An 18142-nucleotide genomic window follows, 5' to 3' on the forward strand; every position below is an offset into this window, starting at 1 on the left:
ACTGCTTGGTTTGGCTTCGTGTTCTGTTATGTGATTTTTTTTTTTTTTAATTGCATTTTAATTACATAGTGCTTTGAATGCTTTGACAGGTTGAATGACTTCTAAATAGTATGTATTCTGTTAGTCTATAAGGTGCCACAGGACTCTTTGCTGCTTCTAAATAGCATGTATCCAAAACAAACTAAGTAGTGACAAATTAAATTCCCTCTAACAATGTTGTACTTCTGATATAAATGCTTGACATTTTGAAATGCTGTAAAAATGCATACTAGAAGTAGAACATATTTCACATTTCCAAACCAGACTTGTAGGAGTCGAATAGCCTACCAGACAGATTGGCATTTCACTGGAAAATAGTGTTTGGAAAGATTTAAAATCTTGTTTGACTCTTATCAGTTACAAATTTGGTGTTCTGTCTTCAGAGCTTTCTGTGCTAGTACTGTAGGTTTAAAATGAATCTCACACTGTGTATGTCTACACCGCAATCAAAAGCATGATTGCGGTTTGAGTTGGCATGCCCGTGCCAGCTGTAATCTAGCTTTTCTAGCATATTTAAAAATAGCAGTGAAGCAGCATAGTATTGGCTTCATCTCAAACCTTACAAGTATTCCTAGCCCATGCTGAAGCTTCATTGCTAGCCATGCTAGTTAGATTAAAGCTAACCTGGGTATGTCACCGTTTGCTGCAATTACACTTTCGATTACAGTGCAGATTTACCTTTTATTGAGGTCTTGCAGTTACTGTGGGTAATGGCATATCACTCATGCTTTAACAGAAATGAACTATGGAAAAACGAGTGGGGAATTTATTGATACAGACCTATGAAGGCAAATATGAAAGGCTTAAAATAAATTTTGAAGATTAATTTAATCCGTAGGACATGTATTATACTTTAGATAAGAATGTGATGCTTCATTTATAAAAAAGAGAAAAATTGTGCTTGAGGTAGGACATCACACTCAGACCAACATAACCATAACTTACTTCAGTTAATACATATGTGTTTTTGTTTTTCATGTCCATTAACATGTTTTGTTCCTTTACAATTTACAGCACAGAACTCTGCAAATGCAGGTTTTGCAAACTTTGATGCATTTGGACAGTCTAGTGGTTCGAGTAATTTTGGAGGTTTCCCCACAGCAAGTCAGTCTCCTTTTCAGCCCCAAAATACAGGTAGACTACTAGCATTTCTGATTAATTTTTAATACAACATAGTCCAGACATACAAGTGAGAAAGTACTTCAGTTTACTTCCTGCATCTGGCTGCTTTAACATAATCATAATCTGAAGTTCTGGGGAAACCTGAAATGAATGCCTTTTTCTGTTTGGTTATTTGGTATGGGTTTTTTGTTTTGTTTTACTGTTTTCTGGCACTTTTGGGAAGCCTCCTAATTTGACATTGTCGCTTATAATTAGCCCTACACATGAAATATTTGTAAGCTTACTGAATGTAACTATATTGGTACTTCTAAATATCAGACCACATTTATCTAAAGGAGATTACATCTGTGATTTCCATCTTCCAAGAGAAGATTTCAGTAAAGATGGATAAATGCAGACCAGAGTAGTACAATTATTGAATGTATTTACCACACAGATGCATGTTAGGCACTCAGTTATCAGAAGATTTCATGTGTAAGGTCTATTGCTAAATTCTTATTTTGCTTTTCTTGTTAATTTGATCATACTTTAAAACTTTTGCTTGGGCTGACAGTTGCTGTTTGTCTAATCTTTGGCTGACTTCTTTTCCTTTTTTCCTTTTGAATGTGGTGTCATTTAAACTTTTTTTAAAATTTTTTTTCCCTCCCTTCTTTGGTTAACTTTAATCCCCCTCACACAATTTCTGTCTATCCAGCGTTCAGAACGCTTTCATCTAGCTGCAGTTTTGGTGAATTTACTTCAGCTTTCCCTCTCCAGGCTGTACACAGTAAGTTTCACTGAGTAGGAAACTTAGTTTATTTTGTTTTATATGCCATTGTGTTTTGTTTTAGTTCCACCCTTACATATATTTTCACCAATCTTTGCTTATGTCTGTGCTTGCGTTTAAAATTATCAAATTGCTAATGGTTTATTAATAGTTAATATGGGCTGAGCCCTCAACCAAGTGTACGTGCGTGTGCACATGTGTGCATGCACACGCACACACCCCTTTTTCTATTCAACTAAAATGTAAATCTGACTTGCACATATTAACAGAATCCTCTGTCTACAATGAAGATCTGGAAACTCATAAATTAATACCTTTTTAGAGATTTAAACATAAAATTTGTTGCACACATTAAAAAGCTGGAGCTTTCAAACTGATTCCTATATTTGGGATCAGCAGAGTGTTTATATAAATCCTAATAGATTGATTCATTTACTTTAGTATACATAATGTGTATCCTAGGAAGAAATTTTTTTTTTCCCCCTTGAAAGGAGGGCTCTCAAATCCCTTCTGTTTTTTCTTTATCTCCCCTCCCAAAGGCTGTGTTGTCTGTCTGTCTAGGTGCAGCCATGACATCTGGGAGTAAAGGACTGGGTTAGTCGCTCTGAACCTTGGTCTGGTATCCCATTGTGCTACCTCTAGACTTTCAGGCTAACCTTTTTTGCCTGCACTGGTTACTGATGTCTGAAATGGTCAAGCATATTGTACCATTGAGGAAAATAAAACAACTCCTACTTACGTCGCTGAATTCTTGCAGCAGGAAAAGCTGTATTTTGGATTTATAAAATTAAAGCTAATTTAACTCAAAATTTTTCTAGCTAAATATGTGGTGTTTGAGTTGACTTAATGATGTTGCACTGAAACATAGTTTTGCGAGAGCTAATTACGGTGTGTGCAAGCTATTGAACTTTCAGAGTTTTCTTCAGATTTAGAAGTTTACAGATATAAATGTGCTCATTCTGATGATTCAAGATTAATTTTAAGTGTGTTAGAGGGGTTTTAGTTAGCCTGTGGGATAAAAAACAAAAGTGATGTTACTGCCTGGTGTAACCACCAAGAGTTGGGATGATATTGCCACCAAGAGCATTTGGAGAGACTTTCCTATACCTTTAAAGTATCCATGTTTAACTTATTTTGTTACAGGTGGAAGTGCTGGATCAATGAATGCTAAGTTTGCTCACTTTGATAACTTCCCCAAATCCTCCAGTGCTGATTTTGGAGCCTTCAATGCTTCTCAGAGCAACACAACGGCAACTGCTGCCAGTAAAGTTGCAGTGAATAAACCGAATCTCCAGTCAGCAGACAAATATGCAGCTCTTGCTAATTTAGATAATATCTTCAGCACAGGGCAAGGTATTAAGTTTTTTTTCTTTGACCTGTTATCCTTCATTTTTATTCCTTGTGAGGATGGCTGTGCCTGTCAAAATGGTAACCAACCATGTTAAGCATGCTTTAAATTGTCTCTTCGAAAAATTCTAATTAACTTCACACCTGCACATTTTAAACTCCTACATTGCTGTGCTGCTTCTTGTAACAAAGCAAATGCTTTAATCTATGCAGTCATTTGCAAAATAGCACTTATCAAAAAGATCATGCTTTTTTTGAGCCAATCACTCAAAAGTGTTTTCATTTTGGCAACAAAATGGTTTGTTAGTGATGAGTATTCTAGTAGTACATTATTCAGGTTTCTGTATATTGCTGGAGTGGGCGACTTTATTCATTCAATCACACCAGTTGCGGTCTAAGATAACTTTTTATCTTTACAATCAAAAGCCACCATGATAGCTTTTTTTAGATGTTCATCTAACGTAAAGCTTGGTTAGCCTTTCTCTGTTAAAGGAGATTAAAACTACTAAGTTAACCATATATTGAACAAGGACGGTAACATGAATTTCATTGGAGTTTAAGTTGGATTCAATCCAGTATACTACAATGGTAAATAAGTCATGTATATCAGCTCCTAAGCAAAACTGATACAGTATATGGCTTTAATATTCTTTCCCTTAAAGTTGTGTGGTCCCCGGGGGGGGAGGGATAGCTCAGTGGTTTGAGCATTGGCCTGCTAAACCCATGGTTGTGAGTTCAATCCCTGAGGGAGCCATTTAGGGATCTGGGGCAAAAATCTGTCTGGGGATTGGAGCAGGGGGTTGGACTAGATGACCTCCTGAGGTCCCTTCCAATTCTGACATTCTATGATTTGTCTTGAGGAGGGCAGTGGGTGACTGACTCTTAGGATGAGCCATTATTCTAATTGTGGAGTAGACACTGGCTACTCCATAACTAAGTCTGCAGCGAAGTTTTGTTTAAAGCTGAAGTTTGCACCCATTCTAACAAACATTGCTGTTATATGTGTGTTCAACACAAATATACAACAGGACTATGAGGTGCACAATCAAGAGTCGTCAGTGTTGTTTGTATCTCCGTTAACCTGGCAATGTTTATGGAGGGATAAGATGTCCAGATATTCAAAAATACTGTACTTTTAATCTCAAGTTGTCCAATTTTTTTTTATTGCTCCTGCGTGCTTTGGTGCATATTTGCTGGACAGACTACTTTAGCTCAGTGAAACTTACTTAAGGGTATCATGAGGTGACATACTACTCTTCTTCTTACATTTTTACCTACAAAAAAATCCTTAAATTACTTTCCTTTGTCAATTTTTTTGTTCATATTCTTCCATATTCCAAAAAGTAGGTGTTATTACTCAGTGCACCTCTACACTGTTGCACACTTCCAGTTTTTGTTGACTGTTTAGACTTCTTGGTTACAAAATGTCATACACTGGTGCTTGTAAAATCTCTGGAGTTTTCCTCTCAGTGGAAATCTGCTGAGAACAGATATCCTTGGAAACAAGACAATTCTATACTGTTATCTATCGTTTTGTTCTCCTGAATTTGATACACTGGATCAGTATTATTTATTTAGCATCTTTTCAGGATTTGGAGTGTAGTTACCCTCTTAGGGTATAAATGAAAATTAGCCACCATTTGGAAGATATGACATGGCTTTTGTGACACATACTGCATGGCTCATGAATTCAGTCTTTAGTGGGAGGTACCATACATGAGGTTTGGGAATACTCCCCAGCATATGGTTAGGAGTCACAAGAACCTGGAAGTGTGAGTTTCTGCAGGATTATACTTTGAGGTAATAGTTACGAGTTTATCATTCTGTAACTTAATTGTTAGATTTCTTATGCCTTGTTGCTTTCTAAATGTACAAAAATTTCAGTCTCCATCTAAATTTCAAAGCTGTATTCTAAGGATGAGTCACGCACAACAAGGTTTAAAACAAATCCATCTTTCTAACTGGAGCAAGAGAGAGCAGTGTACTTCACTTAATAATGCGATCTGTGGAAACTAGGAAGCTGCCTTTGGAACTATAGACTCATTGAAGCATGGTACCGTGTGCTTATAAAGAGAGAGATTGGGAGCCATAGTTTATTAGCCCTGTATTAGGGTAGCATTAAGTCTTATTGTTTAAATTTAGTCTTAAATGATGGGAGAACAGTTAATTAACATTTTCTGTTAGTATGGAGAAGATTATAGGGAAAACATGGTTTTAGAAGTGTCATTTTAAATTTCAATATGGTATCTTCTTTTCTAGGTGGTAGTGAGCAAGGAAGTGGCTTCGGCACTGTAGTTACAGCACCGTCAGGTCCTGCTGTGTCAGCCCCAAGTCAGCCAAGTGCATCTTCAGACAAGTATGCAGCTCTAGCAGAATTAGACAGTGTGTTCAGCTCCACAGCAACCTCTAGTAATGCATATACTTCCACCAGTAATGTTAGCAGGTACTTTTTCTTGTTAGAAGTTAAAGTAATTAGCCCTAAACCAACTGTATTTATAGGCAGAAAAATAGCCCTATGGTAGTGTTGATAAAGTTTTAAAAAAACCTGCTTGTATTCAACTGTTCTTCTTTGTTTAGGTCACGATTTAAAAATTGTAGGGAAATAATTCTGGAGAGGAGTTAGTTGGGTGTTGACTTCACTGTCCTTACTAAAACTGCATCATTTCTTAACGGTAGTTGTGGTTGTACTGCCCGCTAGAGGTTGTAAAATGAAACTGAAGCAAGTGTTTATCAGTGAAACACTTTTACACCTTCCTAGACAACACACACTAAATTCTGTTGGAGGATAACAATCCTCCATATGGATTACATGCATATTTAAGCGTATAGTCTCATAATTGGTAAGAGATTGGTTTTGAAAAGTGAGACATTTGCAATGTACGTGTCTTTTTTTTTTTTTTTTTAAGTAATTAAAAGCGAGCACCTGTAGTAACTTTTTGCTTGGAAATTCAAATTTCCCTAAAGCTTTTGCTTGGCAGCCTATGCCTATTTCTTTTTCTCCTCATTGTCCATACTTTTACACTTTGCCATTGGCGGACAGGATTTGCCATTGCTCAGCGCTAATGTATTTAGCCTTTGACCTTGGCATCAAGAATTCAACTCCTGGCACTAATGGATTATATAGCATTTTCAGATCTGTGCCTAAATATCCCTTTTCTACTTTGCTTTTATCTGCCAAAATTAATCGTAGATGTTAATTGTTAAAGGAGCAACACTGACTTCACTGAATGTGAATTATTTACAGCAATGCTTTTGGAACAGTACCAGTGGCTGCTACTGCACAGACACAGCCTGTATCTTCAAGTGTGCCTGCTTCATTTGGAGGTATATTAAAATATGACTAATGTTTATGCAGACTGTAAGCAAACATATTACTAAATTTTAGTTCAGTGTCCCATTGTATAGTAGTACTAATGACTTCACTGTCATTAGAAATGATGACCTACACTGTTGCCAGTGCAGGCAATATGATGTAAGTAGTCTAAAATATCAGTGTTTGTGTTTTTAAAAAAAAAATAAAAATTATATATATAAAAAAATCTCATGTAGTACCCAACACAGAAAAGGTATGGAAAAACCTCTTATGTAAAGTTATTTCTGACTGTCTTTGACTTTGTGAAGGATGTGTAGAACAAACATAAATCAACACAGCACTGTGTAAATTTTTTTTTTAATTGTTAATCTTTCAGCAGCACCTTCCACAAATCCATTTGTAGCTGCCCCTGTCGCTCCAGTGGCACCTTCAACAAACCCGTTCCAGACCAATAGCCGAGGAGCAGCAGGTTAGAAAAATAAAATTGTACCGTATAGTTTTATATGCTATGCAAGAGCATACTTAATTTCAGAACTTCATTATATTTGTAGCTTCATAACTTTATTTTTTAGCAAGTGACTGAAAATAGGTCATGCACAAGTCAATGTAAAATTCTGCACTCTGTTTTTAAGTAAAAGAGCACAATATTTAAATAAGACATATAGCCAAATTGTCAAACAGTTGTTTAAGTGGAGGATGACATTTCATTTTGACCTTTTCAAAACATTCCTCAAGCCTCCAGGCAACCTGCCTAGTGAGGCACCTGGAAGTTCTGGGAGTCTCAGCTGTGGGGCAGATACCTGGAGGGCTACCTGGAAGCCATTGAAACCAGAGCTTCCAAGAGCTGTGAACTTGGCTTCTGGCTCCCCATCAGACAGGGTACTAAGGAGCCAGGAACCAGGACTGCAAAGGAGGCTGGTAGGTGACTGGCAGAAAATCAGGCTAGGTAGGTTTTTTATTTTTTTTTTTATTTTTTTTTTAAATGCCTGGCTTCCATCTCTATTGCCATGGTCTCATGGAACATTTCAGTTTCAGTGATTTGCCATTTTCTGGTGTAAGAATGTTCCATTCGAAATTTTTCCAACCAGCTCTAGTAATTATTTTGTCTCTAAATTCCCCCTCCAATTTTAATTGGCTACAGCATTGACCTGCTGTATTGTTTTAAACCTGCTGTGTACTACTTGTTGCTGTTACATGCTAGGTGTGATTGTGTTAGTGTTGGCTGTAACAATTTATTTATAGAGTTTGAAAAGCACTTTGGGGTACTCGGCAATGAAAGGCAGTATCTGTAGGGCCTCTTAGCTCCAGCTAGCTGCAGAATATAAATTCTGTTGCACTTTGGAAATTCTGCAGCAGTTTCATTTAGAATAAAAATATAAAAAATTAATAATGCAAGCAGTACAGTAGGCCCTATGATTGAGATATGAACACTTGTTGGCTATTTAAGTATTTGAAACAGTTTACTGTGACATTTGCACTGTCGCTGTCAGAATTTATAGCCCATTTAAATAAATGGAGCAATTCTAGCTTTTATCATTCTTTGCACCCTCAAAGACAAACCCCACATCTATTCATGTTTTCAGGTTTTTCCTTCCCTACCATTAGGGTGAGAAATCCTTTTAAATGATAGCTTGAATTAATGGAGCACAATTCTGAAACAGGAAGTAAATTCTGCAGAATCCATGGGGCCATGACTCCATATGTAAAATAGTTTAATTTATAAATTGAAAAATCAGCTTAATGTTCCTTCTTACAATACAATGCTCCTGGTTTAGACTCTACTACTAGTATAATATTTTATTCTATGCTTAATTCTTTATCTGCAATGCTGAATTTTAGGATTAGCCCCATGTGGCAACTGTGGCTATTCTGCCATTTAATAGACTCTACTGTTTGATTAAAACCTTCGGTATGCAACCAAAATTCTCTCCTTTATTTAATGCCATCCCAGTATTACGATCTGTACCACTTTGGACTATCTTTAAAAATTCCTGTCATTCTTTTGTATCCTTAAAAAATTATAGCTTTAAAGAGGCTGTTGGAATTACCTTCAGAAGGTCTCTGCCAGATAGTGACCTAGGATATGCCTACACTGCCTGCAGTTTGAACTGTGCGGATGTGAGTTGCGCTGTAACTCCCCTGTATGGATGCTGCAGATGTGAACTAGAAGGCTCCTAGTTTACATTTAATATAACCCTGTTTGAAGAGGATTATCTTATGTGAAGTAGTAATTTTTTAGTTCACATCCACACACTGAGTTACAGTTCAGCGCTTTGGTGTGCACTGCTATTCACTCCCCCCTTAGGCTGAACTGCAGGGCTGTGTAGACAAGCCCCAAGTGTGAAGGCTGTTTTTTTTAGATTATCCCTTTAAAACAAATTCTATTCAACCACTTCTGAGTTCCCTTACTTCCGAAAACATGCTGTCCTTTGAAAAAGTGTTTGGGCATCAACAAGTTTTACTGTACTTCAGTTAAGTATCTGATAGGATATTGTAATTAATATTTCCTGTCTCAAGTTCCTTTCTGCAAACTTGATAAGTGTAATAAGATTGCTTATAATTTAGCTTTATGCTATATTTGCATCTTGCGTGCAGTGTAAATGGGTTTGGTATAAACTTTATAGTGTATTTTAGAAAAAAGCCTTTGACTTTAGCATAATTATTTCAGGTAACACCTATAATTTACCAATTGGTCTGCAGTACACTTGATAAATCCAAAGTTTAGTTGTTAGAAAATTTGTACAGGTTTTAAAAAAGCTCTTTTAATCACTAGACTTTTTGTCATGTAAAATAGTTGTATAGAAATGACTGTTCAGAAATCTATAAATCATTTGACATTGGTCTTTTTGTGGCTTTCCATAAGGCCTCTCGGGAGCAATGCACTCTCACATATTTCCTCAGGCTCATTTTGGTAGGTGGCCACATTTGATATCTGAGTTTCGTGTGGCTAATTGTTTACTTGCTTGTGAAAGCTTATTGCCAGCTTCCTGGTTCTCTGCATGTAAATTTTGAGTAGGCTGTTTTCCATATTTTAAAATGGAGTGAGCATGGATGTGTGGCACTTGGAAAAAATTATCTTTGTCTTAGTATAATTTTTTATTTGCATCAAGCAATTAAGTAATTATTGCTTACCTCCATGGTCACGTTAGTAGATGCTTACAACTTATTTGAGTAAATTCTTTGACGCTTGCTTATAGTAAGTTTGATACCTTTTGGATATCCCAAACCATTGCACAATTTGTCAGTGTGTTTGGGTTTGCTGTTTTGTCAAGCTGTTCATTATTAAATAGCCTCTTCTGTTGATGGTAATTTGTGAAAGTAATGTCAATGTATTCTTTGTATGTACTGTATCAATTATCTGTTTACTTTATATCCCATACTTGTCTTATTCCGCTTTAATGGTTACTTAAATATATACACTCTCAACATTCCTTTCCTGACAATAGTTTACCTTTCAGTTAATCAAATATGTTGATTTGGAATTCAATTTGTGCAAATTTTATACCAAAGAAAGTCAAATTAAAATTTGTAACACATTAAAAGAATGGTTACACTTAATGCTGAATTAGAGCAAAAATGCTGCAGAAATGCCTAACATTTATGTTCATACCAAAAAGCTTTGTGTGCTGTTTAATATTAATCACAGTAAACCCCGAAGGATTTAATAATGGTTTTGTTGCTAGTCATACTGTACTGCTCTTAATCAACATTTCTCTGAAGACAGGCCTGGGGTGCATAAATACCGCAGGTTTGTTCTACCTGGAATGTTCAGTAACAGTGAGGCAGATGAGATTTTTTTTAAAGCACTATCTCAATCTTAAACTAAGGAATTCTGTGCTAGGAATTTTGTATACAAGTCTGTGCATGGTAGGAAGTTATTTTAAAAGAACACTGAAGATTGATTTTACAACTTTTTCATTGTTTGTAATTTCACCTTGGAAATTATAAACTGAAATTTTTTCAGACCTAACATTTTCTTCCATTGAACATACATGCTGTTTTTTTGGTGTTGCCTGTAAGTACTGGCCTCCACATTAACTCTTTACCAGAAATAACTTTTGGAAGCACTTGAGTAGAAGTAAAACATGGAAAAGAATTCCATGGACTTTACAGATACTAATGTAATCAGAAAAGTTGGACCTAGCCAACTTGACAGTGTTCTTCTTGCAATTTAGCTTAAAATTTTTATCTTGCATGTATTTTATTTAATTTCTAGTGAGCAAATTAATTTAGTGTTACTGGAAGCTGAGACTAACCCATCCACTGGCAGTTGGGTGTGTATTACGAAGCTAGTAAGATTCTTCTTAGAGTGGCATTGTAGTAAATTTTGTATAAGAAATTACTTGTAAATTGAATGCTATTTCCCTTGCCAGCGGCAACATTTGGCACAGCATCCATGAGCATGCCTGCAGGATTTGGAACTCCTGCATCCTACAGTCTTCCTACTAGCTTCAGTGGCAATTTCCAGCAGCCTGCCTTCCCAACCCAGGGAGCTTTCCCACAACAGACTGTTTTTGCTCAGCAACCAAATGGTAAGTCCATACATACCTGAAATCTTGGTTAAGCAAGTGGGACTATGTAAAGGAAATTTCTTGCATGTAAGGGTCAGGCATGACAGGAGTAGATCTTAATTTTTGTGTCAGTTGTGGTACGTTGCTGCTAGCAAAAAACTGACTATGGGTATGTCTACACTACGAAATTAGGTCGAATTTATAGAAGCCGATTTTATACAGTTGATTGTGTGTGTCCCCACATAAAATGCTCTAAGTGCATTAAGTCGGCGGACCGCGTCCACAGTACCGAGGCTAGCGTCGACTTCTGGAGCGTTGCACTGTGGGTAGCTATCCCACAGTTCCCGCAGTCTCCGCCGCCCATTGGAATTCTGGGTTGAGATCCCAATGCCTGATGATGCGAAAACAGTGTCGCGGGGGGTTCTGGGTACATGTCGTCAGGCCCCTCCCCCTCTGTCAGAGCAATGGCAGACAATCGATTTGCACCTTTTTACATGGGTTACCTGTGCAGACAACATACCACGGCAAGCATGGAGCCCGCTCAGCTCAGCTCACGGTCACCATATGTCATCTGGGTGCTGGCAGACATGGTACTGCATTGCTACACAGCAGCAGCTCCTTGCCTTTTGGCAGTGGATGGTGTATTACGACTGGTATCAGTCGTCGTTGTACTCCTCAGTGAGTTCGGTCAGAAGCACCTGGGCAGACATGTTTTGTCTCCTGGAGACTCAGTCCTGCCGGCAGTCCTATTGAACCGTCTTGACGGTGATGGCTAGCAGTCGTAAAACAGCATCTTCTGCCAAGCAACCAGAAGATGCCGATGGCTGTCAGTCATGCTGCAGCGTCTGCTGCCAGCCTAAGATCTAAAAAATAGATGGACCAGATTTGTTCTGTATTCATTTGCTTCCCCCTCCCTCCGTGAAATCAACGGCCTGCTAAAGCCAGGGCTTTGAGTTCAATCTTTGGGGGGGCCATTCTGTGTGACAGTTATTTGTGTTTCTCCCTGATGCACAGCCACCTTTGTTGATTTTAATTCCCTGTACCTGTAAGCCATGTCGTCACTCGCCCCTCCCTCCCTCCGTCAGACAATAGTTTCGTGCCTTTTTTCAGCCCAGACGCCATAGCACTGGGATCATGGAGCCCGCTCAGATCACCGCGGCAGTTATGAGCACTATGAACACCACGCGCATTGTCCTGGAGTATATGCAGAGCCAGAACATGCCAAAGCAAAACCAGGCGAGGAGGCGATTGCAGCGCGGCGACAAGAGTGATGAGGAAATTGACATGGACATAGACCTCTCACAAAGTACGGGCCCCAGCAATGTGCAAATCATGGTGTTACTGGGGCAGGTTCATGCCGTGGAACGCCGATTCTGGGCCCGGGAAACAAGCACAGACTGGTGGGACCGCATCGTGTTGCAGGTGTGGGTCGATTCCCAGTGGCTGCGAAAGTTTCGCATGCGTAAGGGCACTTTCATGGAACTTTGACTTGCTTTCCCCTGCCCTGAAGCGCCAAAATACCAGGATGAGAGCAGCCCTCACAGTTGAGAAGTGAGTGGCGATAGCCCTGTGGAAGCTTGCAACGCCAGACAGCTACCGGTCAGTCGGGAATCAATTTGGAGTGGGTAAATCTATTGTGGGGGCTGCTGTGATCCAAGTAGCCAACGCAATCAAAGACCTGGTGATATCAAGGGTAGTGACTCTGGGAAATGTGCAGGTCATAGTGGATGGCTTTGCTGCAATGGGATTCCCAAACTGTCGTGGGGCGATAGACGGAACCCATATCCCTATCTTGTCACCGGAGCACCAAGCCACCGAGTACATAAACCGCAAGGGGTACTTTTCAGTGCTGCAGCAAGCCCTGGTGGATCACAAGGGACATTTCACTAACATCAACGTGGGATGGCCAGGAAAGGTACATGACGCTCGCGTCTTCAGGAACTCTGGTCTGTTTCAAAAGCTGGAGGAAGGGACTTTCTTCCCGGACCAGAAAATAACCGTTGGGGATTTTGAAATGCCTATCGTTATTCTTGGGGACCCAGCCTACCCCTTAATGCCATGACTCATGAAGCCGTACACAGGCAGCCTGTACAGTAGTCAGGACCTGTTCAACTACAGGCTGAGCAAGTGCCGAATGGTGGTAGAATGTGCATTTGGACGTTTAAAAGCGCGCTGGCACAGTTTACTGACTCGGATAGACCTCAGCGAAGCCAATATTCCAATAGTTATTGCTGCTTGCTGTGCACTCCACAATATCTGTGAGTAAGGGGGAGATGTTTATGGCTGGGTGGGAGGTTGAGGCAAATCGCCTGGCCGCTGATTATGCGCAGCCAGACACCAGGGCAGTTAGAAGAGTACAGCAGGGCGCGGTGCGCATCAGAGAAGCTTTGAAAACCAGTTTTGTGACTGGCCAGGCTATGGTATGAAACTTCTGTTTTTCTCCTTGATGAACCCTTCTCTCCCCCCCCCCCCCCCCCCCCCCGGTTCACTCTAATTCCCGGTAAACTAACCACCCTCCCCTCCCCCCTTCGAGCACCACTTGCAGAGGCAATAAAGTCATTGTTACTTCACATTCATGCATTCTTTATTAATTCATCACACAACTAGGAGGATAACTGCCAAGGTAGCCTGGGAGGAATGGGGGAGGAGGGAATGTAGCGGCGGTCTCTGCTCCTGCTGCCTTTCCTGCAGCTCAACCATACGCTGGAGCATTTCAGTTTGATGCTCCAGCAGCCGGAGCATCGACTCTTGCCTTCTGTCAGCAAGGTGACACCACCTATCCTCTTCAGCCCGCGATTCAGCCCGCCACCTCTCCTCCCGTTCATATTGTGCTTTTTTGCACTCTGACATTGACTGCCTCCACGCATTCTGCTGTGCTCTGTCAGTGTGGGAGGACATCTGGAGCTCCGAGAACATATCCCGAGTCCGCCGTTTTCTCCTTCTAATCTTCACTTGCCTCTGTGAAGGAGAAACATTTGCAGCTGGTGGAGGAGAAGGGAGAGGTGGTTAAAACCCAACTACCCCCCTCCCCCTCCACACACACACACCCAATTCTCTGGGATGATCACTTCACCCCTCCCCCCCACCGCGTGGCTAACAACGGGGAACATTTCTGTTCAGCCGAGCAGGAACGGACACCTCTGAATGTCCCCTTAATAAAATCACCCCATTTCAACCAGGTGACCGTGAATGATATCACTCTCCTGAGGATAACAGAGAGAGATAAGGAATGGATGTTGTCTGCATGCCAGCAAACTCCGGGACCATACGCTGCCATGCTTTGTTATGCAATGATTCCAGACTACGTGCTACTGGCCTGGCGTGGTAAAGTGTCCTACCATGGCGGACGGGATAAGGCAGCCCTCCCCAGAAACCTTTTGCAAAGGCTTTGGGAGTACATGAAGGAGAGCTTTCTGGAGATGTCCCTGGAGGATTTCTGCTCCATCCCCATACACGTTAACAGGCTTTTCCAGTAGCTGTACTGGCTGCGATTGCCAGGGCAAATTAATCATTAAACACGCTTGCTTTTAAACCATGTGTAATATTTACAAAGGTACACTCACCAGAGGTCCCTTGTGTGCCCTCAGGGTCTGGGAGCACGCCTTGGGTGAGTTCGGGAGTTACTGGTTCCAGGTCCACGGTGATAAACATATCCTGGCTGTTGGGGAAACCGGTTTCTCCGCTTCCTTGCTGTCAGCTATCTTCTTTGTCTTCATCATCATCTTCCTTGTACCCCGAACCCGCTTCCCTGTTGCGTGATTCTCCATTGATGGAGTCAAAGCACACGGTTGGGGTAGTGGTGGCTGCACCCCCTAGCATGGCATGCAGCTCCGCGTAGAAGCGGCATGTTTGCGGCTCCGCCCCGGACCTTCCGTTTGCCTCTTTGGCTTTGTGGTAGGCTTGCCTTAGCTCTTAATTTTCATGCGGCACTGCTGTGCGTCCCTGTTATGGCCTCAGTCCTTCATGGCCTTTGAGACTTTTTCTAATATTTTGCCATTTCGTTTACTGCTACGGAGTTTAGCTAGCACTGATTCATCTCCCCATATGGCGAGCAGATCCCGTACCTCCCGTTCGGTCCACGCTGGAGCTCTTTTGCGATCCTGGGACTCCATCATGGTTACCTGTGCTGATGAGCTCTGCGTGGTTACCTGTGCTCTCCACGCTGGGCAAACAGGAAATGGAAATTCAAAAGTTCGCGGGGCTTTTCCTGTCTACCTGGTCAGTGCATCTGAGTTGAGAGTGCTGTCCAGAGCGGTCACAATGAAGCACTGTGGGATAGCTCCCGGAGGCCAATAACGTTGAATTCCGTCCACACTACCCCAAATCCGACCCGCAAAGGCCGATTTCAGCGCTAATCCCCTCGTTGGAGGTGGAGTAAAGAAACCAGTTTAAAGGGCCCTTTAAGTCGAAAAAAAGGGCTTCGTCGTGTGGACGTGTCCAGGCTTAATTCGATTTAACGCTGCTAAATTCGACCTAAACTCGTAGTGTAGACCAGGCCTATGAAATACTCTAACTACCTTTTAGCAATCCAAGATGATACTTAAGGAAAATGTACATTTTCCTTATCTTGGATCTTTTGGGATGATCTTGCAACAGTATATAATTGCATGACTAAAGAACTTGGTTTCTGCATTGTCTTTTATAGCATGGTATAATCTTTGTCAAATGTGTCCAGTTTTATTGCTATAACTATGATCACTATCTCTGAAACAAAATGACAGTGAGACTTTTTAGTTGGATTTTTTACTGAAACTTTTGTGCAGGGAAGAAGACTGTTTTTCACTCCTGTATGTGTCTGGAACCTATTATAACATATTTTCCTCAAACCTTAAAAAGGGGAGAGGGCTAGAGAGAATCAAAGAAAATAGCCTAAATTATTTTTTTATGAATTTTTACATGCAGGAAAAGGTCCAAAAAGAAAACTGTGCACTGGAATATAATCAGGAAGGAATGACTTTGGAACCTTTAGAAATAACCACCCAACTCTTGCTTCCTTTTTTCAGTAACACAAATGTAGCCACTTTGTTTTTCCTATTTAACATTTTATATTAGCACCGATTAATGCACTTGTAACTGTAACTAATATTATAAAGCTGTATCTCTGGTATTATTGGTTCAATAATATTTGTTGGTATTAGCTTTAGGGAGGCAGAGTATTCGGATTCTGGACACTTAAAAAGATGCTGTAATTTACTGTGCTGTTACCTTGTACGAAATGTGTAGTAGAAAATCACAATGATTTGGCCTGATTTCTTCCTGGAAAACCATTAATAGGCCTGGCTTATAGCTAGGCTTGGAAGGACTAGGTTTTTATTGGTAAATGTTGATAAACATTGATTTCACTGTGTGTACACAAACCGAACAGAGTTTTCAATCAACGATAGAAATTTACAGATAGGCAAAATAAGAAAATTGCTGCTTGAGAACTTATTTGAGTTAAAATCCAGTGATTTAAGACTTTTGAATTAGGTTTGTTACAAGTAGACTAACATGAATCGTGAAAACAGTTATTTGTTTTAAGCATATTTCATTTGTATATTTTTGTTGTGTTGACAAGTGTTAAGGATTTACAAAGCTTTAATTTTTTGAATCTCAATAGTTCTAAGTAATTTTTACAGCTGAAAAATTTAATTTGAACTTGTATTGTTAGTGTGTTTGGCATTTTACTTACCGATGATGATGATGATAAATTGTTTCACTTCCATGTTCACTCTGATTACGTTAAATTGATTAGAAACTTACTAGAGTGTCATGTACTAGAACAACATTGGAGCGTTTTGGCTTAGAAACAGTCATGGGAATTCTTCTAAAAACATGTTTCCATAGGAATTGAAAGAAAATTCATCGATTTTTAAAATTTGTTTTGAAGTTTTGCATAAATGTATATTTAGAGAGGCTAAATTATGGACCGGAATTGACCCAGTCCTGCTGCCTTGATGGACAAATTACCAATGCACTAAAAGGTTTAACTTGCGTCACTGTGGTGGGAGTGGGCTTATAGGGAATAGTCTTCTGCCTTTAAAGGCTTGGCCACCAGTATGAAGCTACTTCTAACATCTTTTATCTTGACAAGGTGCAGGTTTTGCTGCATTTGGACAGGCAAAGCCTGTAGTAACCCCCTTTGGACAAGTTGCTGCTGTTGGAGTATCTAGTAATCCTTTTATGGTAAGTGAGAATTATTACACAGTAATAGTAAATCTTACAGGTCCAAAAAGAGATGTAATCTACAATACATTTAATTTAGATACGCATGCAGCTTGATTTTGTTTTAACTTAGGGAAGGCAGCATGTGATCTCCTAGATGCAATTCAGTATTCAGATGACATGACATTGATAAGGCTGTTCAAAATCAGACCGAGGTATTTATGTACAATGATCTTACTGGGGTGTACAGTAACACCTCGCTTAATGTTGTAGTTATATTCCTGAAAAATGCTACTTTAAGCGAAACGGCAATGATTGTGAACCTTGGTTGAGGTGGTGGAGTCAGAGGGTGGAAGAGGGTGGGCTATTTCTCAGGGAATGCCTTACTGCTAAATGATGAACTAGCACTCAGCTGTGCCCTCAAGGGTTAACATGTTGTTAATATAGCCTCATACGCTGCAAGGCAGCAAGAATGGAGGGAGGAGTCACAGCATGGCAAAGAGAGACACCCTGTGTGTGAGAGAGATGTGCATTGCCCCTTTAAGTACGCTGACCTCACTCTAAGTACAGTGCCTTTTTAAGTAGATCATCAAGTTGAAACAGCAGCTGCTGCTGCCAGCAAGCTCCCTCTGTCCTGAGCCCTGTCGTTCCCCCCTGCTCTATGGAGATGGGTTACAGGGAACGGTAGGAGGGGGACACCCTGACATTAGCACCACTCTTTCCCTTCCCACCCTGCGCAAAGCAAGCAGGAGGCTCCCGGGAGCAGCTCCAAGGCAGAGGGCAGGAGCAGCACATGGCAGTGGGGGGAGGGACAGCTGAACTGCCCATCAATTGATAGCCTGCTGTGCGGTTGCCGCACAGGGAACTTAAGGGAGCAGGGAGCTGATTGGGGGGGGGGGG

General features: G+C 40.5%; 1 protein-coding gene across 14 annotated transcripts in view; it reads left to right on the forward strand.

Annotated features, from left to right (window-relative positions):
- Positions 1-18142, forward strand: part of AGFG1 (ArfGAP with FG repeats 1) — a 74601-nt gene that overhangs the window by 53605 nt on the left and 2854 nt on the right. The window contains exons 6-15 of one of the 14 annotated variants that reach the window (XM_024195242.2): positions 1054-1173; positions 1856-1927; positions 3071-3280; positions 5534-5717; positions 6519-6598; positions 6964-7056; positions 9451-9498; positions 10961-11119; positions 17172-17263; positions 17376-17473. In XM_024195242.2, the coding sequence (XP_024051010.1) occupies positions 1054-1173; positions 1856-1927; positions 3071-3280; positions 5534-5717; positions 6519-6598; positions 6964-7056; positions 9451-9498; positions 10961-11119; positions 17172-17263; positions 17376-17399 (1082 nt within the window). In that variant the 3' untranslated portion in view covers positions 17400-17473. Of the gene's footprint in view, positions 1-1053; positions 1174-1855; positions 1928-3070; positions 3281-5533; positions 5718-6518; positions 6599-6963; positions 7057-9450; positions 9499-10960; positions 11120-17171; positions 17264-17375; positions 17474-18142 lie in introns of those variants that run through there. The other 13 variants (XM_024195238.2, XM_024195241.2, XM_024195239.2 and 10 more) reach the window with 13 other exon arrangements.

Source organism: Terrapene carolina, unplaced genomic scaffold, assembly GCF_002925995.2.
Source record: "Terrapene carolina triunguis isolate 2854851 unplaced genomic scaffold, T_m_triunguis-2.0 Scaffold88, whole genome shotgun sequence".
NCBI classification, from domain to species: domain Eukaryota; kingdom Metazoa; phylum Chordata; order Testudines; family Emydidae; genus Terrapene; species Terrapene triunguis.